Source organism: Danio aesculapii, chromosome 8 (assembly GCF_903798145.1).
Source record: "Danio aesculapii chromosome 8, fDanAes4.1, whole genome shotgun sequence".
Lineage (NCBI taxonomy): Eukaryota > Metazoa > Chordata > Actinopteri > Cypriniformes > Danionidae > Danio > Danio aesculapii.
In genome coordinates, this window is record NC_079442.1 from 17,687,854 (window position 1) to 17,713,607 (window position 25,754).

General features: G+C 34.1%; 1 protein-coding gene across 1 annotated transcript in view; it reads right to left on the reverse strand.

The window, feature by feature from the left end:
* Nucleotides 1–25,754, reverse strand: part of ulk1a (unc-51 like autophagy activating kinase 1a) — a 43,884-nt gene that overhangs the window by 10,277 nt on the left and 7,853 nt on the right. The window contains 19 exon segments of the mRNA XM_056464312.1: nucleotides 1,337–1,449; nucleotides 1,582–1,615; nucleotides 1,618–1,726; nucleotides 1,728–1,760; nucleotides 4,199–4,283; nucleotides 4,285–4,318; nucleotides 4,415–4,474; nucleotides 6,979–7,088; nucleotides 7,188–7,295; nucleotides 7,545–7,628; nucleotides 10,869–10,914; nucleotides 11,011–11,134; nucleotides 12,082–12,182; nucleotides 12,768–12,818; nucleotides 12,933–13,015; nucleotides 13,993–14,051; nucleotides 18,856–18,957; nucleotides 21,667–21,740; nucleotides 23,218–23,391. Coding sequence (XP_056320287.1) covers nucleotides 1,337–1,449; nucleotides 1,582–1,615; nucleotides 1,618–1,726; nucleotides 1,728–1,760; nucleotides 4,199–4,283; nucleotides 4,285–4,318; nucleotides 4,415–4,474; nucleotides 6,979–7,088; nucleotides 7,188–7,295; nucleotides 7,545–7,628; nucleotides 10,869–10,914; nucleotides 11,011–11,134; nucleotides 12,082–12,182; nucleotides 12,768–12,818; nucleotides 12,933–13,015; nucleotides 13,993–14,051; nucleotides 18,856–18,957; nucleotides 21,667–21,740; nucleotides 23,218–23,391 — 1,584 coding nt within the window.

Here is a 25,754-nt window from a genome sequence, read left to right on the forward strand (position 1 = left end):
GATCTATAATGACTATTTAAAAAAATGAATAATAATAACATAATTATAATATAAATATAATAATATCAAACTTAAAAAATTGTTTTATAACAAAATAATTGGAGCGGTAACAGTTTTAGCTTAAACATAAACGTTAAACAACAAAGTGGTGTAACTGTGCAGGTAGTTTGATATTTAAGAGAGTTCAAATACAAAAAAATACACCTTAAAAGAAATTTCCATAACTTGATTTAATAATAACAACATTTTACTAATAATCATTATGGCTATAATAATATTATTATTGATAATAATTAGATTCTCATTATTCTCATTAGATTATAAGTAGACTGTTGGGGCTAGGGTTGGGTTTAGGGTTAGTGTAAATTGACATGTTCTTGCAAAGTTTCTTATAGTCAGTTAAATGTCTGATGAATGTCAGTATCAGCAGATATTAAGCAGACAGTCAACTAATACTCAAACGGACCATCAAAATAAAGTGTTACCCTAATAATGCACAATATTACCAATGTTATTAATGATTAATAATACACACCACAAAGCATTTGCTAAAATATTATACAAATAAATGTTGCAATATTTTGTCTAAATATTTTAAATATTGTAAAAATAGGTCAAGCATAACAACAATGAGCATTACAATAAATAAACAATTATGATGTTTATGATTATTATTATTACTACAAATAATGATGATGATTATTTAATAAAATTATTATATATTTAAATGTAATACTATCATTTGACTGGTAGTAGTAGCAGTAATAACAATAACAATAATAAACAAAATAAAAAAAATGGCAATTTTTCATAATTTCAAAATAAAAAATATATACGATAAGTATTCCCAACTTCATTTTATATAACGATTTACTACTAATAATAAAAAAAATAGACAATCATCTAAAAGTATTTCTTGTATATCACTATGCCTATAATGATAATCATAATCATAATAATATTAATAATAAATAATAATAATTATTAATTTATTTTTTATTAAATTATTATTCTATTATTAAAAACAAAAACAAAATTATTTGTTTAAATATTGTAAATACTGTAATAACATATCTAGCACAACAACTGTTATTATTATAAGTTACTGCAGTTACTGTTATTAATATAAATATTAATAATAATTATAATTAATTATATCATTTGTCTAGTTGTAATGGTAGTAGTAACAATAATAACAATAAAAAAAATATTGTAATTGTTTACTATTACAAAATAAAAAGCAAAACAATATTATGAATTAGTATTTTACTAATCACTATTCTTCTTATTGTTAATAAATGACACATCTAAGATCACTGTTAGTGTGAGCTCATACCAGTTGTATCCATGGGTTTCTCTGAATTTAAGCTCTCACAGCTGCCTCTGTCAAGCTGAGGTCCAAACACAGCCTTCAGCAGTTTATCAGAGAGACGGCCGGTACTCACTGACCTACAACACAAATGACCCACAAACATGGCTCTAGGGAACAAACTTACAGCGCTGATTATCAGATATATGATCATCGCTAACGCTTCACGAGATTTCTTGACCCTGAATGGAAGCCATGTTGTTGACTACTACCTTTTGACGGTGTCTCTTCTTTCTGCTGGCTGAGAAGCGGCACCCGAGGCGCCGACCGAGCAGGATACTGTGCCAGATCTTTCAGGTCACACATGGTCGTGGTTCGGGTGGTGAGGCCTCGCTGAAGCAGTGCTGCATTTGGAGTTTTGACCAAAGCTGGGACGCCGACACAAATCCCACTGAAAAAAAAGAGTCGTATTTGCAATGAAGGTGTTGTAGATTGTAAAGTAATATGTAAATTGCACTATAGGTTAGAAGATTATGATAGGTATTTTTATTAAATCTTTCGATGTGTCCAACCCCAAGCATAGAGAACGCTATTCACATTCCGGTTTCTGAGTACGGAAGTTGTCATAGCTGGTAATTTAGAGCACAGTGAATCGGAGAGTACAACAAATTTCACTATTCTATTTGCGGAAAACAATAAAAGGAAAAACTCCATAATGGTGTTTTAAAGACTTTCAGAAAAAGGAAAAAAAAATTGTGCAAGACAGATGACGGCAGCCAGAGGAGAGAATAACTTTAAATTTACTCTCAGGCCAATAGACGCTGAATTAGAAACACCTCGCATAAGCTGTAATTTGTTTTCTGTAATTTGACGCAAAGATGATATAATACATTCATAAATGCATATAAATGTGCATATTAATATAATATAATATAATATAATATAATATAATATAATATAATATAATATAATATAATATAATATAATATAATATATATTAAAAACTTTTAAGAATTTAAGATTATGATGACTGTTAAACACGTCTGGTGAAAAGGGTCTATTGGTATTAAATAAAAAAATGTATAATAGTAATAATAATAAAAACATTTTGATTTATTATTTAAATACATTTTTAGAAAACAAATTCACCAATCAGTGCTCTAGTCTTCAGTGTCAAAGGATCTGCATAATATTTGTGTTTATGCATGCGCGCGCGTGCGTGTGTGCGTGCGTGTGTGTGTGAAAAAGTTAAAACATCATTTATATTAATATAAATATTTGGCAACATTATTTCTTTACTTTCACTTCTTTAACTAAGTTTAATCCCTCTTAATATTACAAAAAACATATATATAAATGAATAAAATCAGAGAGCTCAAACTTGGAATGATAGTGCATGTATATGTATATGTTGAAGTCAGAATTATTAGCCCCCCCCCCCCCCCCCCCCCACCCTTGAAATTTTTATTTTTTTAATTATTCTTTTTTTTTTTTTTTTTCCCAAATGATGTTTAACAGAACAAGGAAATTCTCACAGTATGTCTGATAATATTTTTTTTTCCTCAGGAGAAAGTCTTATTTGCTTTATTTTGGCTAGAATAAAAGCAGCTTTAAATTTTTTAACACCATTTTAAGCACAAAATTATTAGCCCCTTTAAGCTATGTATTTTTTTCCAATTGTCTACAGAACAAACCATCGTTATACAATAACTTGCCTAATTACCCTAACCTGCCTAGTTAACCTAATTAACCAAGTTGAGCCTTTAAATGTCACTTTAAGCTGTATAAAAGTGTCTTGAAAAATATCTAGTCAAATATTATTTACTGTCATCATGGCAAAGACAAAATAAACAGTTATTAGAGATGAGTTATTAAAACTATTATGATTAGAAATGTGTTGACAAAAAATCTTCTCTCCGATAAACAGTATATATATATACCTATACAGTATATATACCTATATATATATATATACCTATATATATCCTATATACCAAATCTAATGATATGAGAATATTTGGTCAAATATTTGGTTGAATTTTCTTAAAATAAAGTCATCATGTATTACACATAGTTCCTTTTTTTAAAGTCAATGTAAAAAGTAATGACTTCCTCTTCTATACAGAACTATACATATCTGTGTTTCTGGAAGCAAAAACAGGAAGTTCTGTAAGAATAAACTCCATTTTCTGCATAGAAAAATTTTTTAAAAATAACTGAAAAATTTACAAAGACAAGTCTGTTGTGAGCTCAGAGGATTTTAAACAACTGTAAAAGTTTTGTCGAGCCCATCTGTCAGACTATTCCTAAAACTGTGGAAATTTTGCAGAGAAACTACTTACCCATACGGCTGTACAGAAAACTCCACCTAATCAAAGAGTCAAATCAATCAAAGTGTGCCAAAATAGAATTTAGCTCCGCCCACTCCCATGAAACACCACAAAGGACATTATACAGTTTGCTGCACTACTCTCTAAAAATACTTACATACTTGTGTATATTTTTTCAGTACACTTGAAATATAAAAGTATCTACATACACATCAACACATTAAATGACTAGGTTTGTTCCATATTTGATTACTGTATTTACTATATTCATGTATTACTGTAGTGTATTATATTTCATGTTGATTTTATCTCTTATTAGAATACAGTTTTTTAACCGTTGCCTTTTTGTCAGATTTCATAGACTTCTGTGCTTTAAATCCAGATGTGTAATGTGTGATTCAGTAGCTGGTTGGTTTGGTTCATTCTTTACAAAACTGTACAAAGACTTTTTTCAATCCTAGGTTTTTTTTAAACCCAGATCCAGTACTACTACTCTATATAGGTGGAGCAAAAAAAAGTTGTTTTGTTTTTTGGGTGGTGTTTCTTCTCAGTTACTCACCCTGTGCACTATGGTATCCAGACTGTGGCGATGAGCTCTGAGCCTTTGGGCCAGTGTTGGGTCCAAGTCTGTGAGGTCAGTGAAGAGGAGACACTTGACCAGGCTGCTGATCTGAGATACAAAGAAGAGAGAGAGAGAGCAAGTTGTAAAAAAAGAATGAAAAGTCTAGAAAGACAAAAACAGTGCACAGTAAAACAAAATATTTTACCTATGGTATGAACCCTGTCCTGCTGCCAACAGGTTCAGGCTGACTGGGTGTTTCAGGAATGCTTCCGACTGAAAAAATAAATAAAAACAGGTTTAGAATCCACATCGTATCTTGGTTAAATGTGGTTTCTTTTTTAAAAATCTTTCTCTACAGTTTTAGGTACATTTTATATCTGTTTTAGATTTAGCAACTGCACTTAAACCTTTAAATTATTATATACGTTTTGATTACTTGTAATCAAAAAATGACATTTTATCACATTATTGTTAGTCACTGCAAACATATTAATAAAAAGTTGTTTGTGTCTTCTCTGGAAAGTGTTCCCTGCTTTTTATTTCTGGGTGGGTGAGTCCAGTTGTGTTGTGTTAGACTATCGGAGTGTCGAGTGGCTAAAGAGGAAGGGTTTGCATGAAAAAAGGGAGTTTCAATAAGTGAACTACAGGTGATTTTCACAAAGGCAACACAAACACAGACGCAGGAGAGATAGACAGTGACCTAAGTTTACATGGACATCAGTAATCAAATTATTTGCCTTAATCTGAATAGACAATAATATGATTAAGACAGAATCTGCGGACATTTTTTGCTATTTCTGCCGGAGAACTTTGGAAAAAATCTGTGGATTTATGCGGAATGATTTTTGGAGCATCATAGCTAAAACTTAATACATTACAAAAAAATAATAGCTTTTTAACTTTATTTAACGTCTACAATGCAGATACAATTAGATTCACTTTATTGGTAAACAAAGCAAGTCTCTCATATAATATATCTACTAAAACACAGAAAATATTACTTTACAAACTGTATTGTAAATAATCATATAAACATTTTCATATTAGTCAATAATTAAACTAAAATTAATTGAAAAACTGAATAAATATAAGTTTACACACATTTGCACATGTAAATAAACAAATTAACGATGGGCTAAAAAATCTGCAGAAATCTGCGCGCACATATTCCGTGTGGGCCTAGTTATGAGCTACTTTTAATGTTTCTTTCAGGATCCTGCATTACATGTTATAGCACATAATTCGATTAACATCATTGCATCACCACACTATCCACATTTCCTCTGGAGTTTCCTGTAATACATGGTTTCATGGGTGTTTCATTTTAATTTGTCAACTTTAACTGCAATGTGGGACTTTCACTTTCATTCAGGAACATTTCATGCATGCCACCTGTGACAAACGAGAATTTGGATGCGAGAATGAACTGCTGGAAAAGTGTTGTTTTAATGGAATTTGACATCACGCGCCGAATGGGGAGAAAAAAAAAAACAGCAACTCCACGTTTCTTGGTAGATACAGAGACTTTGGTAGGTGCAGAGAATAGTGTCAAACAGCTGTGTGCGTATAGACTGTCCGTCACAAAATCATACACTACAGGTAATAGTTTGATTACAGTGTTTACATGTTTACATTCAGACAGCAGCATTTACAGCGATCTTTCAGTCCATAATATTGTAGTGATATTAACGTACTGTAAACTTAGTAACTAAATAATTTAGACTAAGGTATGTCTTTAAAAGCTGAAATAGTACTGCTGACGATACCAACTAACTTTGCCATCTGAATAAACATAAACAAAGAGCACTGATCACACATTTACCAAATCATTAAAGACAGGACAAATCAACACTAACTGGAACCGTGTCTTTTTTAAATCCGGATTTCACCATTTGCAGATGTGAAAAGCTCCTGGGTATAAAATAGTTCCTTACAACATATTTTTGTCTCATGTTAGCAGACTACTGTAATCCACAAATGTGGGTCCACACGCGAGCAGTCATTCTCATTGCGGGACAATGGAAATAAAACCTTTATTGCAGCACATTTATAAACGCAAAACTGATGACCCATGTCTCCGAACAATTCTTCTTCTTCCACTTGTATTATTTACGGTTGGCAATACAACATGGCATCTCTCTGCTGTCTGAACACTGTAACAGGTAAAAACATTCTTCGAAGTGATCATGAATATTAATGAAGTTACACCTTATTCACATTAGAGCGCGCTGATTGGTTCGAACTAATTCTTTCTCATGAATTAATGATGAAATCTCAACAACGTCACGTTGTACGCGCCGGTACAGACATCCAGTCTCCACACTGGAATTTACACAAGGATCTCATCTACGTAACGTAGCTTCAAAATTTCTTTTCAAGCAAAAAAAAAGATTTTGCTTGAAATAACGCAAAAACAACCAATGTGTCCTAATAGTGTTTTTAGCAACGTGGGACATACATGACTGTCAACATCTCAAAAATGTGTTTAGGGGTTTCGTGACCCTTAAAGTAATCAGTTTTTACATTATTATTAACATTTTACTCAAACATATAGCTAATATTTCCAGTAAATCCACAAATCAAGTGGTCCCTTAATTAGTTTTCCATAAACTGAATGTAAATGGATGCATGTGGGTATGCCAGAAACAGTATATGCAAATTCTGAATGGCTATCTGTTATTTCCAGTTTCCTGTTAAAAACTGCTGTTAAACTCTGTTCCTCAATAGGGAAAATATACAAATACATAAACAGATCATCAAAGAACTGGTTTCTTTACCCTGTGGGGTAGTTAAATACGATCTGGATCCTCCCGATTCTGGAGACACACCGGTTCTCCCGCATGCTGGAGATCCATCAGCGCAACAGTGATGCGCAGGTGCTGCTGTCCTGAAATAAGAAAAGCAGAAGTTGTGTTAACAAATTGGACATTCTAGCAAATATTTATGCATTTTCTTCATCCTCAATATGTCAGATGATAAACCCAACCTTTCAGACTCTTGTAGATTATGCTCCATCCTCTGGTAGTTGTGCTTTTGTGTTGGCACTGGCACAGGAATAGACTGAGCGTAGCTACTGCCACATGACTCTAGACGCCTAAAAAGAAGAGGAAAAAAAAATAGGTGAATGATTGACATGTCAAGTGTTCTAATATTTAGTTCAACCATTTGTTCTCTTCTGTGATCGGTGGATTTTTTTTCAATCTCATCCATTCATGCGAGCTCAGACAGCTGTCTCTCAGGTTATACATGAACAACTGCCATTGTTGAATGTGAACTTCAGAGAGTGTGTGTTGTTTTCACAGTCTCTACAGTATTAATGATTGTTAATCTGCCGGATCAGTACCTGGATGGTCTCGGGGAGGCTCTGCCAGAAGGAGAGGACGATGGTGTTTGACACATACAGGCTGTGGCACCCAGCAATGAACTTCTGCAAATGATACACAGACAGTTCATTCATTCGTTCATTCATTTTACCTTGGCTTAGTCCCTCTGTTCATCAGGGGTACACATAAACTTCTTGCTGTGAAATGTTTTACAGGTTCTTAAAGTTAATGTAAAAATAACTTTAGCAAAACTTTATATTCAAAAGTAAATAAAAATAAATAATTATTATTCAGCATTTATTAACTATGTTCACAATAATAAATTTAAAAACGGAATACATTTTTAGTATTAAATATGGGAGTATTATCATTCATGCACTTCAACTAACATGTTTTTTTTTTACTTGAATTTGAGCTACATATTCACCTATATTAGAAAAATGCATGAAATTCTACATATGACATTCATTCATTTTCCTTCGGCTTAGACCCTTTATTCATCAAGAGTCGCCACAGCAGAATGAACTGTCAACTTATCCATTTTACGCAGCGGATGCCCTTCCAGCTGCAACCCTGGGAAACACCCACACACTCACATTCACACACATACACTACAGCCATTTAGTTTATTCAATTCACCTATAGCACATGTCTTTGGACTGTGGGGGAAACCGGAGCACCCGGAGGAAACATGCAAACTCCCCACAGAAATGCCAACTGACCCAGCTGGGACTCGAACCAGCACCCTTGTTGCTGTGAGGTGACAGTGCTAATCAAATGACATCTCAATCTTAATCCCTAGGGTTAAAAATTTAGATGGCTCACCCTTTCCAGGCAAACAGCATTAACTGTCTGTTTATAATTAGCTATGAAGCACTACTTGTAATAAAACATGATTGTCATCCCTACTGTAATTTAACTCCCAATCGCAGATATAATGGAAAATAATGGATTGTAAGTTATGACATCAACTTTTCACATTTTTTGACTTGTTTTTTGGGGGAATTTTAATGCTGTTAACAAATCTTTGCACAAATGGCCACTCAGTAGGCAAAACTGCATTGACTCCAGCTGTTAGTAATGTGCATACCCTCTATATAGTGCATGTCAGGCTTTACAATGTTAGTCAGTCCCGTAGTATAATATAAACTGGCATTCAAAACATTGGAGTTAGAAAAATGTTTTTTGAGTGTCTTTTTATATTAAAGCTTTGCCATCACAGCAACACATCAAAACAATTACAAATATGAACAACATTGTTAGTTCGGTACCACAAAAAAAACAGAAAAAAAACTGCAGCAGTCACTAAAATAACTTGAAACTGAAAACAGTAGCAATTAATAAAAAAATGAAAGTAAATAAATAAAAAAAACCTTTCAAAAAGCAGATATTGCTTTCGAATTGTGGTTCAACAGAAGAATTAAAAAAATGAAAACTAAAGAACCTGGCCAGTACACCATGGTAGGGTTGCACGAGCTGTTCATAAGTTCTTTCCTAAACTAAATGTAAAGTCCTCTCTAGGGCTTTAGTAACTAATAATAGCTAGTTTGTAACTAAATTTGTTCTCACTTCGGTTGCACCACATGTTCTTTGGAAAAAAACGTAGTTATTCGGTCATAAGCTCTCTGTAAAGACATGCGTAGTCGCATCGAATGATGTAATATCTAAAAAAAAATTAAATAAAAAATAAAAAATAAAATATTTAATAAAATAAAAAATAAAAACATAAAATAAAATTCTAATAAAAATCATTAAACTGTGTTAAAATTCTGCAACTGATGCATCTATATATAACTGTCCTATGAAAAGTAAATTCAAAATAAAATTTTTATAGCACATTAAATTACAGTCATTCACTGATAACATACGACGCACACATATGCATTGCAAGCCGTGAACGCGCACAAAGTTATCAAAACATTAAACTTGAATTTATTTATATCCTACTCATGAAAGAGAAAAGAGCAATATGAAAAACTCAGTCGTGTAGAAATTCTCATTTTAATTGATGGATACAATAAACACAAAATACACATTGGGAAGAAAATTAAACTCTACTTTCATGAACCGAAATAAAAATGCACGACTTGAGAGGAAATTAAGGTTGTGAGTAGAAGGAGATCATTCTTCATTATGATCGTGAGCTCCTCGATATAAACTAATCTAGCCGTTATGTCTTTTCTACCTATATACATGGGGGGAGGCTGCCGTATATATTTAGTTGGAACGTAGCGTTACATTTTAACTAAGTTCAGTGGTGCAACACATACATATTTAGAAGTGTGTAAGTTGTAACTTAGTGTCCCTTTAAGTCACAACTAGGCTACGTTTAAACTTACGCACTGCTAGTGCAACCTGTCTGTACACGTTAAAATAAATAAAAATAGAAACCAGTAATTTATTAATTATTAATTGTATAATATTTTACAATATTACTGATATGATTAAATATTGGGCCGCCGCAGTGGGTAGCGCTGTCGCCTCACAGCAAGAAGGTCGCTGGTTAGAGCCTCAGCTGGGTCAGTTGCATTTCTGTGTGGAGTTTGCATGTTCTCCCCGTGTTTGAGTGGGTTTCCTCCGGGTGCTCCGGTTTTCCCCACAGTCCAAAGACATGCAGTATAGTGTGTGTGTGTGTGTGTGTGTGTGTTGTGTGTGTGTGTGGTGTGTTGTATGTGAATGTGAATGTGAATGAGCGGGTATGGGTGTTTTCACAGTGATGGGTTGCAGCTGAAGGCATCCGCTTGCGTAAAACATATAATGGATAAGTTGGCGGTTCATTCCGCTTTGGCGACCGCATTATTAATAAAATAAGCGTAAATTCGTAAAAATGAACGAATGAATGAATGAATTAAGAAATACTACAATAAACAATATTCCTACGCATCTTTTCATCAGGCACATGCATAAGATACTTTTTTTTCAAAAAAACATTTTAACTATTACCACATCTTTTTAACAGTAGTGTAAAAATATATGCATCTTAACAACAAGATCATGGAAGTATTTGATAACAGACGCTAAAAAAAACGTCAAGCACATTTTGCTAGCATGACCTTTAGGTCTTCCTTCATTCTCAGCACAAATTCTTCAATGTGTAAACATCGCTTTCACAGAATCGTAAAAATGGTTAGCAGGTCAAAAGGTCAAATTACTGTCTTGAAATGAATATTCATGGCACATATTGGCATACATTCAACCCATTATAGTAAGTGCTGAAACTAAATGCTTCTAGCAAGAGTGTCGCACGAAACGATGAGAAGCATTTTGCATGCAACTCTATATGCTATGTGTGTGGGCCATGTCACTTTAACACTGCAGTATTGAAAAAGCATAACGCCACTTACCCACTGCGCATCAAGCTGTCCTGCCCTTCTGCACCAACTGGCTCACCTACAAGAGTTATAACATTGAGCATTTGTGCATATAAAGCAGTTTGGTTTTTTATATAATCTCAAGTAGGTCAGTGAGTGTGAGGGCTCATCTTACTGGTGAACTGAGCCGGAACCATAACAAAGTCATCCGAGTCTGAGGAAGAGGAGTCTTTCAGCAGGGATCCAGGAGACTCTGTGGGTTTCATTTGAGGGAGGGACTTTGGAGCTTCAGTATCAGACTGTAAAATAAATAAATAAAATCACATTATTATACATTACTGCTTTTAAAATGTTTTTGAAAGTAGCTTGATGATAAATCAGCAATACTGCTACAGATTAAAACAAGTGTTTTTATATACAGTGGGGAAAAAAGTATTCCGCACGTCATGTTTTTTTTCCTGGAATAATATTTCTAAAGGAGCTGTTGACAGGGAATTGAAGATCAGATTTTGGTAAAAACCCAAACAATACAAACATGAAAATATAACTAACAAAAAAATAAATAAACAGAAAAATTAGTTATATGTAATACAATAGAATGACACAAGGAGAAAGTAATGAACTACAGCTGATTTTCATTTCTGAAACCATTTGAGAGTTTCCCTTGGCTGTGTTTTGGATCATTGTCTTCCTGAGATGGCCACAATGGTTTCATCTTCATCATCCAGCTAATGTAGATGTTGGGTTGAAGCAGCTGATACTAATTTACAATGAGGAAGGGCAGAGGGTTGCTGAATAAGTACTGAGAGATTTCAGCTGCTGTCTGGGCTTTCACTGCCTTTATACAGCTCCCTTTCTTTGTGTTCAATACTCCACCCCCCCCCATATAGACAGAAGCTATACTAATTTATTTATTTTTCAGTATTTAAGGCAAGCTCCTAATAGAAATTCAATTACCTAAAATAAATAGTAATCTCTTACTTTACTTTTTTATTCAGTGGATTAGTCATTTAATTACAGAAAGTAGTTGATTTGTAACTACAGCCAATGCTGCTGGACTGTTATTGTAGACACACATCAACGTCTCATTTTCCAACCTCTAAGCTTGATACTGAAAAAATGTAATTGTAATTGTTTGGTTTATATGTCAGTCAAACGGCCTTTGGGCAGTCACTGGCTAATGAAAGCTGCAAAAAAGTGTCCAGGCCATGAAGGTTTGGCTACATGAAACTAGTCATTGTGTTACCTGTGTAGGAGTGAGGCGAGAGGTCGAGGAGCCACTGCTGAAGCTCCCAGAGCCTGAGCTGGGATATGTGGGCACAGGCACTGGCACTGGCACTGGAGATGCTAAAACAATAATGATCACATGTAAAGGGAAATGTAACCAGAACCATAGCAAATTAGCACAGGGATAAAAAAAAAATCCATGAACATATTTAATTAATTTTATAGGTTGTTTTTGTTTTCTCTATAGTTTAGTAAAAGTCTGAGTTTTCTGCCTCTCCCTGCACAGTATATGAACTATTTTTGTTAGTTTTTTAATGTATTTATTATTCATTCATTTATTTTATTTCAGCTTAGTATTCATCCGGGTATTCATAATTTTATTACATTACAAATATAAACCGTAACACTTTCCAAAAAGGTTGTATTAATGTTAGGTAATATATTAACTACAACAAACAATGAACTAAACATTTAATACAGTATTTACTCATCTTTGTTAACATTAGTCATTGGTGATAAAAATAGTTTCATTTTAACTCAGTTCATTAACAGTGTGAATTGGGATTGAAATAATGCATTAGTAGATGTGATTAATAAATGCTGTACAAATATTCATTCTTAGTCCATGTTAGTAAATACATTAACATTAATGCAAACTTATTATATATTGTGACCATATAAACACTCTCACACACACAATCTTACATTTCTTCATAGATGTACTGGCCTCCAGGAAAGGGTGGTGAAAAAAATCATCTGGAATAGACACCAATCATATATATAATTAATTATAAGGAATTGTAATTGGTCGCTTTATGATTTCTACAGACTATTGTAAAGTCAGGTATGTGTAAGCATGTGTCCACTGACCAAAGTCCATGCGTTCCCTTTGGTTTCTCTGCAGCAACCCAAGCAGAAGGTGCCTCAAGTGACTGGAAGTTTCACGTGGAATACTGGAAAAAGAATTTTTGTGCTGTGTTAAACACTGAAAGGAATCAGAGACTACACCATAATGTGTGCATGTTTATAATCTTATGCTAGTCTCTTGTTGTTTTTAGTGATTGACATATGAGAAAAGAGATACTCATCAGTGCATGCACTGCAACAGTGACAAAATAAATAAAGCTTTGCACTAAATGATGAAAAGGAATGAAAAATGGTAGTGAGAAAAGAAATTGGTTCTGCTTCTCAATCCTCCAGCATTAACAAAATATAAATATATAAACATGAACTACGGTTGTGTGCTCTAAAATGTGCTCTAAAGTCTGAGGTCGGTAAGATTTTTTTTGACAGCGTCTCTTATGCTCACCAAAGCAGTTACAAAGATTTATTGATTATATCAAAATATGCAAAATCAGCAATAATGTGAAATATTATTATTATATTAAGTTAAAATAACTATTTTTTCCTTAAGTATTACAAAATGTCATTATTTTTGTTATTCCAAAGCTGAACTTTCAACATCATTACTCAAGCATTAAGTGTTGAGAATGTAAACATGATGATATTATCATCGAAAAATAGTCATGTTAATCTATGATTAAAAATGCTGTACAAGTATTGTTCATTCTTAGTTCATGTTAGTACACAAATTAACTGAACGTCAGTTGATGTATGTACTAAATAAACAATACTTGTACAGAATATTTTAATCATAGCTGAACACGACCGTTTTCAAACTAATGTTCAATAGTTAATGTTATTTTAAAGTAAACGTTAATCTAATAAAACTGCATTGTAAATTGTGACCCAAAAAGGTATTGTAACATTCTGCCCTGTCATTAACGTACCTAATGATCCTAAACTTTTGAAAGGCACTATAATTGTGAATGTTAAATTAATAACAGCTGAGACCTTTGCGCTTGTATCACACACATTCCACTGAATCATGTTGACTGATGACCAATAGTCAGTGCTCAGGGCCACTTACCTGGGACTTAGGTTCCGGTTTCTTTCATAGAACTGCCGCAGTTCCTGAGGAGTACTTGCCTAGCAAAAATAAAAAGATTTCAGAAGGAGACAAGATTATTACTAACCGATGATCCATCCAATTATTCTATTTTTTTCAGCTCAGTCCCTTTATTAATCTTGGGAATGAACCACCAACTTATCCAGCATATGTTCGACGCAGCGGATGCTCTTCCAAACGCTACCCATCACTGGAAAACATCCATATGCACTCATTCACACACATACACTAAGGACTATTTAATTTACCCAATACACCTATAGCGCATGTTTTTGGACTGTGGGGGAAACCGGAGCACCCGGAGGAAACTCACGCGAACATGGGGAGAACATGCAAACTTCACACAGAAATGCCAACTGACCCAGCCAGGGCTCGAACCAGCGACCTTCTTCCTGTGAGGCGATTGTGCTCCGGTTTCCCCCACAGTCCAAAGACATGCGGTACAGGTGAATTAAATAAACTAAATTGGCCGTAGTGTATGTGTGGATGTGAATGCAAGAGTGTATGGCTGTTTCCCAGTGCTGGGTTGTGGCTGGAAGGGCATCCGCAGCGTAAAACACATGCTGGATAAGTTGAAGGTTCATTCCGCTGTGGGGACCCCAGATTAATAAAGGGACTAAGCTGAAGGAAAATGAATGAATGTTTTTGTTTTGGTAATCTTCAATCAAAATCTTCCCGTTTGCTTCCGCATTTGAAGTGTTGGTGCGTCTTTGTTGATGTCAGTTTGACAACTTCAGCCACAATACTCTTAACCACATGCCTCTTACAGTTAGTTTGCTATGAGGGAATGATACACAAATGAAAGAATGAATGTTATATTATAGTAAATGTTAATCTAATAGAACCATATTGTAAAGTGTGACCGAAAATTCATTCATGTACCTAATGACCCTAAAGTTTTGAAAAGTATTATACATGTCAAATCTACAACACAGGAAAAACAAATTAATGCGGCTCCTGGAGGATGCACTGAGATTTTATGAAAGCAAAATGATGACTTATGCAAGAAACTGATCATTATTTACAACATTATTTCCTTTAATTTACAGTTTCAGCAAGTCCAGCTCTGTTTCTATTGTAAACAAATCGTCCGCTGACTTAAAAATTTGTGCCCTTGCACACATCGTTATGCAACAGGAAACTTTGAATAATACTTTAAATAATGATCAGTTTCTTTCTCAGACTGATTATTTCACTTTATCAGACCTCAATCGTCAGGAGCTTCGGAACTAATTTTGTAGGTGCCTTTTTAATTACCAAAATGCTGGTAGCCATTACCATGAATACCTAAACTAACAGCAATAATTAATTAATCTCTGTAAACTTTGAATGTTTAGGATGCAAACATTTCTTCTAGGTCAGAAGTTAAAGTTCACACCAGAGGGCCTGTTATTACAAATCATAAAGGCTTTGTAATGGCTGTAGGGACAAGCATTAAAGGTAATATTTCCATGCAGGAGGAGGTAAACACAACATTTCGGAAAGAAACAGCAGATCTCTCTTCTGAATGAACTCAACAACCTATTCTACCCCATTTGTAGACTGACATTGCATTACATGAGTGTCAAGAATTCCTAATAAAAGACCGCCCCTTTCTGAAGGCTAAAAATATGAGTCCGTAACAAGAGTTATGACTCTAGACCTAGATGGGGTTCACATGTTAGTTTGGAAGCTTTACAATCAGAGGTCAAGGGAGTGTATACTTCACCCACAAATCAGCCCTGCTAACCTGCTAGTTATCCTTATAATGGATGATGGTATGCGTGTTAATATTAAGCCTTAATAGTCACTGTAAACAACCATGTATAACAGCCAACGGACAGCGGAAGTATTGCAGCAACTACATGAGCATGCAGATTTCGTAATATGATCATTACACGGAAAAAAGAAGAACCCCTCGTTCTGATGGAGCAACCAGAGAGATAGTAGTCATGTGATCAGGCATATGCGTATGTTTGGATGTCAGAGTTTGTTAGTAAATCGGAGGGTGTGTTTAGCTACAGAAACACATGTGGTTTTGTTTATCAGTGAGATGTCACAATCATGTTCCACACTCTGCAGGGCATAAATAACAGAGTGCCAGCCAGTAGCACTTTCGCAATAAAATAATTCTAGAATGATCAGGACTGAAGCGGTGGGAACTCTGTGACATTGCTTGCTTTTTTTGTCTTGATAATTATACATTAGATTTCAAAAGTGCCTTAAAATGATCAAAAGTGATGATAGACTTTAATTGTTACAAAAACCATTTAAAAAAAAAAGTGTTGTTCTTTTGAACAAATCAGACATAAATGTTTTAGGGCCACAAATATTTTCCACATTTATAATAATAAATATTTATTGAGCACCAAATTGGCATATTTGATTTGTAAATGACCATATGAAGATGAAGATGGATGGATGGAGAGAGAGACTGACTATTCTAAATTGAAATATTAATATTTTAAATATTAAATATTGCAAGTTTTATATTATTTTTTTCATCATAAAAACAGGGTTTCTGCAGGTTTCACCAAGTTAAATTTAAGACCGTTTGAAACAGTTTTAAGGCCATCATGAATGAAATATTAGACTTAAACAGGGCAAAATGCGAAGGATTTTTTTCGAATATCTCAGTTGGAAAACATTTTCACTTGACAGATCAAAAAATTATTATAATTTAATACAATTAATAATACAATAATCACAATTTGTTAATAAAAAATATAGGTCAAGTCAGTATCCACAGCAGTAAATAAATAAATAAATAAAAACTTCTAAAAAAAAGTTACTGTACAAAAAGTAATTAAATGCTATTTTTTTTTTTAAATAAAAAGTTAAAAGTTTTATTGAGATGGCTTGTTGGTGATTTTATGAGTGTTGGTTAAATTGAGTAGCTATACATCAGAGATGCACAAACTAGAGCCCGCAGCCAAAGTTGGCCCATGGTAACCTTTGAATTAGCCCACCATCCCATGTGAGAATCAGTTTAGAGATAGTCATTTTCAAATTTAATGTTTGTTTTATTGTTAAGCTACAAAAAGCTTTCTGAAATTAAATGTTTCAATTTAAATGGAGTAAATTAATCAGATTTAGTTTAAAGGGCACCTAGGTTACCCCTTTTTCCAGATTTAATATGTAATAAGTCTTTTGTGTCTCCAGAATGTGTCTGTGAAGTTTCAGCTCAAAACACCCATCAGATTTTTTATTATACCTTTCATAAGTTTCTATTTTATAGCTCTGACCAGCAGGTAACGATTTTTGTGTACTGCGCCTTTAATGCTAGTCCTTCACGCCCACTGTTTACACGTGCCTGTCAGCGTGCCTTAATCTCCTCCCTCAGCTGCTTCAGATCACAGACAGACATGATGAAAGAAGATGCTACAGTAAGAACTTTACCAATAAGTATTTGATGCATTTGTTGTGGAGTTGCAATGATGAGTCACACACAATGTCGTTACGCGCACAAACACACACACACAGCATGGACACACACGCACAGACAGCGCGCACGTTTAGCTTTGCACTGTTTTTGCACGGATATAGGTTAATCTCCACTGCTGTATGGATATCCGTTATTGCTAATGTTCAAAATAAACCTGATTTAACGTCCACAAATCGGGATTGAAGCGTCTACTTTTATAATTGTTCTGACAAGCGGCTGTGCTGATAAAGTAAATCGCTGAGATTCATTACACACATGCACTGTTTTAAAACTTGCACTCCTACGTCAAGTTGTGGTTGATCTGAAAACTGCTCCAATTGGTCCACCGTTTTTATGTTGTTAAATTGAAAAAAAATAAAGGGCTGGGTGTGTTTAGATCACCCCAATATGACAGAACCTACACATATGTCTGTCCAAACAGCTTGAAAAGTAGATTTTTCACCATAGGTGCCTTTCAAAATACGACACATAGAGAACAATGCGTAGACTTTGGTGAATTAATCAAGGCCAAGTCAGCTTCTGCTTGACTAGTGATTGTACAAATGTTATTGTTCATGTTTTTAATCGCAATAAGTTATAATAAAAACAAAGTTATACTGCATTAGTTAATAAGATTCTAATGTTTTTTATTTTTTTATTTTTTAATATTATGAATGGAATTAGGCAATTGCCCATGGCAACTTTAATGTAAAATAGTTTGGTATATTTATCTTCGGCCCACAGCTATGTATGATATTTGGTTTTTGGCTCTTCATACAAAAAATTTTGGGCAACCCTGCTATACATGAAAAAAGGAAAATTAAGACCTGTTAAAAAAGATTTAAGACCTACAATACAATATTTTAAGACATTTTAAGCCCTGTGGATACCCTGTAAAAATGTGCAGTTTAAAAAAAAAAGCTGAATGTGCATTTCTTTGTGTGCTTATGTCAACTGAATTTTGACTAAAATATCTTAAACTAGGTCAATGGCTATTTATGAAACAACAACAATATTGAATCTGTGTGTCATATTGAATCTACTGAATTTACATACATTATTTTGTGAAAAAAATTAACGGGAGTTACATTAAAATGTAAAGTTCACCTAAATGTACATATATTCTACCAATTACTCTTGGCTATGTTATTTCAATCTGTAACACTTTCTTTTGCTGATGAACATTTTTCAGTGAATAACTTTGATCATTTCCTGAGATTAAGATTAGTAAATGATTGTAATTTCTAGAGAACTTCCTCTTTAAATGCATCAATAAAGTTCAAAGAGTATGCCCAAGAATTGTAAATCCATGGCTGCAGAAACAACAACAAATAAGCATAGAGAGATTTGAATGTGCATGTGTAAGGTTAAAAATGTTCTTTATGCTATCAGTCAAATGCTGATGTGTTTATGTCACTAACCTGAAATGGGGCTTTGCCAGTCAAGCACTGGTAGATGATGGTCCCCACACTCCACAGGTCAGCTTTGGCATCATAATTATGAGACATGATGACCTCTGGAGCCTGTGAAGATGAGCAAGATAAGCAGCACTCCTATTTAATTTGTTCCAATCACTCAAAATATGTGAAGTAACAGAGTAAGCCAGGATATCTCATTTCCAATCTAATACTTAAAATTAGATTATTCGATTAGATTAGATTCAACTTTATTGTCATTACACATGTACAAGGCAACGAAATGCAGGACTAACATGTTAAAGGCGCAATGTGTAATTTTCACCTCTAGAGGATGCATATTCACAACAAACAAAGATGTAGTTTGATGACAACATGACTGAGTGTGGAATCATGGAAGTTGTTGCCTCCATTACATACAGGGCTCTTGCAGAAATTATGCCATTTCTGGTTCTGGTCACGATCAAGAGGGGATGAAGCAGTGCTGTTTTATCATACTAAATACATTTTAGGACTTTGTTATAATACTGGTCTGAACAAAACATTCAAGCATCTTTTGTGTTTTCCTAATTTCTATAAAAACTAAATCGAGGGTGTATAATGTCATTATCATGGCAGAACAGGAGGACATGATACGTGCTTTTTTTCTCTGGTTTTGAACATTCTTTAAAACATTTGGGATAATGTAAATAGATAGGTCAGAAAAACATATACAATATTCTAGAGCATACATATTGTGCCTTTAATTTATATAAACTAGTATGCAAGTAAAAGCAGTACATTTATAAAGCCTACCAAAGGCTATTATTCAATAAAATAAAAGCAATATTGCAATAAGACTTGCATGCTATATATGACTTGCATGTTTTTATTGATTTACTATTTTATTAACTGAATATTAAAGCAGTAGGGTTGTGGTGACAGTTTTTCTACCGGTTAATTGAAGTGTGACAGCACGGGTGATACTGGTCTCATTAGGGGCAGGATGCTTTTAAATACCATATAAACTGCTACGCATGATGAACAACATTTTGTTATTTAGGGACTCGGGGCACTCTTTTATCTTTATACTTCTTGACCTAACTTCAGCTTTTGACACTGTAGACCATGAGATCCTTATTTCTCGTCTTGAGAATTTGGTAGGCATTCAGAGCTCTGCTCTTAAATGGTTTAGATCTTATTTGTCAAACAGAAGCTTTTGTGTTAATGTTGGTCACACCTTTTTATCCTCCAGACCCCTGACATGTGGAGTTCCGCAAGGGTCTATCCTTGGACCTATTTTTTTCTTTATATATTTTACCTTTAGGATCTATTTTTCGTAAATATTGGGTGGCTTTTCATTTTTATACTGACGACACTCAGATTTATGCCCCTCTTAAAAATAATGATAAAAATGGCCTTGACTTCCTTATGAGATGTCTAATCGAGGTTAAGACCTGGCAGTTGTCAAATCTTTTAAATTTCAATAAGGAAAAAACTAAGCTGGTCTGGTTTGGTGATCCTGCCCCTCTGGAATTATTAGGTTTTGGTGAGCTATCAACCCAGAGTTTCATTTTGATAGTGATCTAAAATTTAACAAACAAGTAAATTCAGTCGTTTAATCCATTTTTTTTCCATTTACGACTTGTGGCAAAAGTGAAGTCATTTCTCTCTTTTAATGACCTTGAGAAGGGGATCCATGCTTTTATTTTGGGAGGACTTGACTATTGCAACTCTCTATATATGGGTATTATGTATTATTAAAATTATGTGCACTATTTAATTACTTTCACTTTCAAATTAGTGCATCAATTGCTTGTATTGACAAAACCAAAAGTGTAAAACGACCAACTCACTATAGTGAGTGCCTTATACCCCTTTGAATTAATGACTTTATTCGCAAACAGCCTGAAATCAAATCACATTCCAAATAACTATTCCAGCCTTTGTAGTGCTTTTGCAGCCTTCTTCTAACCTGTGCCTTTCTACAACTGTCTCCTGAAAGCAGGGTGTAATGGGAGAAAAGGTATAGATTTTCCACAGGGTGTAATGATTTTCTATAGGTATACTATATTATCAGTACTTTCACAAAAATGCTAGGTTTTTTCCCCTTCCTATGATACAAGTTGTTCAGATATATTACAGTAGTGTTTTTTTCTCTAACAGAAGCAAACGATATTTATTACTATAAAAACAAAATGACGGTGATGGTGACAGTGTATAAGTGACAGAACTGGTATTGCAGCTTAACTGCAGCCCAACATTAACTATCACACCAAGCAGCTCACAATGTGTCGTTTTCTCAGAGTGTCCTACTAGCAATTAGATGCTCTTATCAACTTCCTGTTGTATCACAAAAAAACAAGCTAAATGTTGTCCCTGTGGGTTTCTAACAAAAATAAAATCTAGTCCAAGACAAAATATAAAAAACAATTGAAAACTGAAGAGAGCCATAAATATTAGTATTGAAATGTTATTAATGTATTATAAACTATATATTTTTTTATTAAATACTTTTTATTTAAAAACAACTTTTAACTACATTTTATTTCTAAACTTTAAAATGAGATTTTTAGAAAAACATGATTTAAACATCACAGGTTTCTAATTTGATTTTACATCCACATTTCTAGCATAATTTATCACAACACTGACATGTTTGATAAGGCTGCTAGCGTGTTTCTAACATGATTTAGCCCAATGGTAGCATGTTTTACCGGACAATCATTTTTCAAGCAAGCCAGATTGTTAGGCCTTACCCCCCACAAGTTGGGCAGTTCTACTTCCCTGAACAATTAGATAATACAGAACATGGAAGTTTTGAAGTCAAGCACTCACCATGTACATTGGAGATCCACATAGAGTGGCAGCCATTGTGTTTCCCTGCAGATACCGTGCAAAGCCAAAATCAGCTAAATAGAGTTAGAGAAAGAGAGAGAGCGAGAGAGATGTATTAGCCTGTCACAAACACAGAAAGTCAGCCAGTGGACAAAACTAGTCAGAAACATTATAACAAACCATCTGAATAACTGTACAGTTGGGTATATTTTATTAATATTTAATTTATTTATTTATTTCATGATCTTTTTAATCCGTCTAGTTGATTATTTGGTATCAGAAGAGGCTTAAATGAAAGGAAAAGGCCTTTCATAAGCAATACACCTATTTTACCAAAATAAAATACGATTATGCCTTTATTTTTAATTATTCAATTAGGACAGTAAGGTCTGACTTTGGTTAGACAAAAGCCTTGTCACATAATAGAAATAATGTATAGTATAGAATATAAAGTCATGGTGCAGTAGAAAAAAAATTCATATTGTGTGCTTTAAGTGCTTATTGTAATATTGTATGACTCCCATGAGCTTGGATGACTGCATCCATACATCTCTGCAATGATTCAAATAACTTTCAAATAATAAAGTCATCTGGAAAGACAATGAAAGCGTTCTGGCAGGACTCCCAGAGTTCATCAAGTTTCTTTGGATTCATCTTTAATGCCTCCTTCATCCTACCCTAGATATGCTCAGTAAAGTTCATGTCTGGTGATTGGGCTGGCCAATCCTGGAGCACCTTGACCTTCTTTGCTTTCAGGAACTTTGATGTGGAGGCTGAAGTATGAGAAGGAGCGCTATTCTGCTGAGAAATTCGCCCTCTCCTGTAGTTTGTGATGTAATGGGCAGCACAAATGTCTTGATCCCTCAGGCTGCAGATCTCTTGCACGCCCCCATACTGAATGTAACCCAAAACAATAATTTTCCTTCACTAAACTTGACTGATTTCTGTGAGAATCTTGGGTCCATGCAGGTTCCAGTGGGTCTTCTGCAGTATTTGTGATGATTGGGATGCAGTTCAACAGATTCATCGGAACAATCGACCTTCTGCCACTTTTCCAAAGGATCAACTAGAAGTCAAGTTATTATTTGTTGCTCTTACAACTGGGATCAATGACAAGACTTTAGTCAGGTAATGACAATGTAATATGTAATCTGCAACACTTTGGCAACACTTGACAAGTCATGGCAATATAGCTCTTCTGAACTGAACTGAACTGAATTGAATTTGAGAAAGAGAGAGAGAGGTGAAAATCAGCGTATGATATTAAGCATTAAGTCTGGAAGCTTGTTTCATAAGTGAAATGTTTACACCAAGTGTCTTCTAGCTGTTTGACTTTACACAGCTGCGTAGTAGCACACAGTGTCCACATAACACTCAAGAGCAAACATAACAAACACCTAAAGCAAACCACAATCAAAACGCAAGAACAAAAACACCACAGCCAACTGGTGCCAGACCTGATAACTCATAATCTCATTATCAGCACATACTGATCCATAACCAATCGGTGTTTCCTTTTCTGTACAGTGTACTTTGACCTAAAGCACTCACCCAGTTTGATGCAGATGTTGTTGGGATTGGATTTGCGACCTGTGCTGTATGAGAGAAGGATGTTTTGGGGCTTTAGGTCACGATGAATGATGCCTTTACTCCTTAAAACACTCATAGCTCCTGCCAGCTGCTGCAGTAACACACGGATGGTGTCCTCACTCAGACAGCCTTTTGCTATGAAGGAACGCAACACATTTCAGTACAATTTCCTAAAATGTCTCCCAAAAAAGAAAATGTACTCATCATTTATTCAACCTCAAGCGGTTCCAAACTTTTGAGTTTCATTTTAATCTGTTTAACACAAAGATATTTTGAAGAACGTTGGAAACCGACAGCCACTGACATTCATTGTGGCATCCATAAAAATACTATGAAAGTCAAATTACTAATGGTTTGCAGCATTCTACAAAATGCATTTTCTTATTGTTCAACAGAAGCAAGCAACTGGAATAAGGGAAGGGAAAATAGATGATGACAGGATTTAATTTTTGGGTGCATTATCCCTTTCTAGAGACAGCTCACATACATATGCAAATATATTCACCCTGAAGTGGTTATTGTTTTTCGTTCTAAACAAAGAAGTTATTTTGTAGTAGGGCTGCATTGAAAAAATATGAAAAAAAAAAAAAAAAATAGCAAAATTGCAAAACATTGCAATGTTTTTTTATTCTGCGATATACAGTTGAAGTCAGAATTATTTAGCCCCCCTTTTAATTTTTTTAAATATTTCTTAAATTATGTTAAACAGAGCGAGAAAAGTTTCACAGTATGTCTGATAATATTTTTTCTTCTGGAGAAAGTCGGCTAGAATAAAAAGCAGATTTTAATTTTTTTAAAAACATTTTAAGGTCAAAATTTCTAGCCCCTTTTAGATATTTTTTTTCGACTGTCTACAGAACAAACCATCGTTATACAACAACTTGCCTAATTACCCTAACCCCCCTAGTTAACCTAATTAACCTAGTTAGGCCTTTAAATGTCACTAAGCTGTATAGAAGTGTCTTGAAAAATATCTAGCCAACAATTATGTAGAGTCATCACGGCAAAGATAAAATAAATCAATTATTAGAAATGAGTTATTAAAACTATTATGTTTAGAAATGTGTTGAAAAAATATTCTCTCCGTTAAACAGAAATTGGGGGAAAAAAATAAACAGGGGGGCTAATAATTCAGGGGGCTAATAATTCTGACTTAAACTGTATATTGCGATATGAATATCACCAGATGTGTTGAATAACTATTTGGAAAGAATGTATAATTTTAGATTGGGATGATTCTGTAGGCATAAAAAAGTCTATAAGCATAAAATAGAAGAAACAATCTACTAGCACACAAATAAAAAAAGATACTTATTAAATAAACAGCTTTTTTTGTTTTCAAAGGAGTCAAACTGTATTTAAGTATAGTAATTGAACAATCAAATGTAAAATATCACTGCTTAGTCTTAGTTTTAGAAACCATTTAATAAAATTAATCGTTATTAATTTGTCAAAGGTACAATGTCTTAAGCCTGAATGCTTTTAAAACCCTCACACAGTCACAGGCCTCAAAAAAACTTGTGAAATGATATATTATAATTCAGAAATGATATATTGTAATTAAATATAATCAACGTTGCGTTTAATCACGCCGCATTTTGTAGAATGTTAAAGTAGAAACAAAGTACTATGAAAGTGAATGGATGCTGGTTTCCAACATTTTTCAAAATATCTTATTTTGTGTTCAACAGAAGAAAAAAAATAGTTTGGGTTAAATTTAGGGAAAATTAGCTTTTGACTGAATATATAATTTGCAAAGAGAACAAAATCATCAGTTCCTGGCTGGCACTAAATATCAAAAAGTAAAATAGAATTGGTTCCTTTATGAGAAGCCACTGTGGGTCTTTTTAAATATAATATAATAATTGACTTGCATCTTAGAAGATGAATATGAACTTCAATGAATGCAAAATGGCTTTTGGAAGAGTGAGGTGACTCTTTGGGACTGGGAGGTAATAATATTGAACCACTGTGATGACTGACTTTGTCTGAGGCATTTTAGAATAACCAAAACACCATTTCAGATGTTACATTATCTGTTAAAACAAAAACATATGACAGTTTTTGATGTGCTTGCTGGAATTCATTCAGTAAATGTTATTCCATTGTAGTTGCTTTTTTTAATGGGATTAAAAGTATCGTATTCAGTTGTGTAGATATGTTTTCAATGCGCATTATTAGAATTTATGTGCATCTTGGTATTTACATTAAGCATTTTTATCTAATATTGCAAATCGTGTATAAAACAAGTGGATGAAAACATGGCTACTTTAAATTGTGGGACATTAAGTCATTGTTTACAGAAAGTTAATCATCATCAAAACAACTGGTGTCCACCTCCAAAAATCCCCTTCTCTCAGGTCATCTCTTTCCTTCCCCTAAAAACATGCTGGTTTCATAAAGTCTTATTTTTAGCGCCCATGTTTTTCCACTGCGGGACAGGGCAGATAGCTGCCTGACAGGTGGATGAGGTCAGGCTGGGGTTTGGGTTTCAGCAG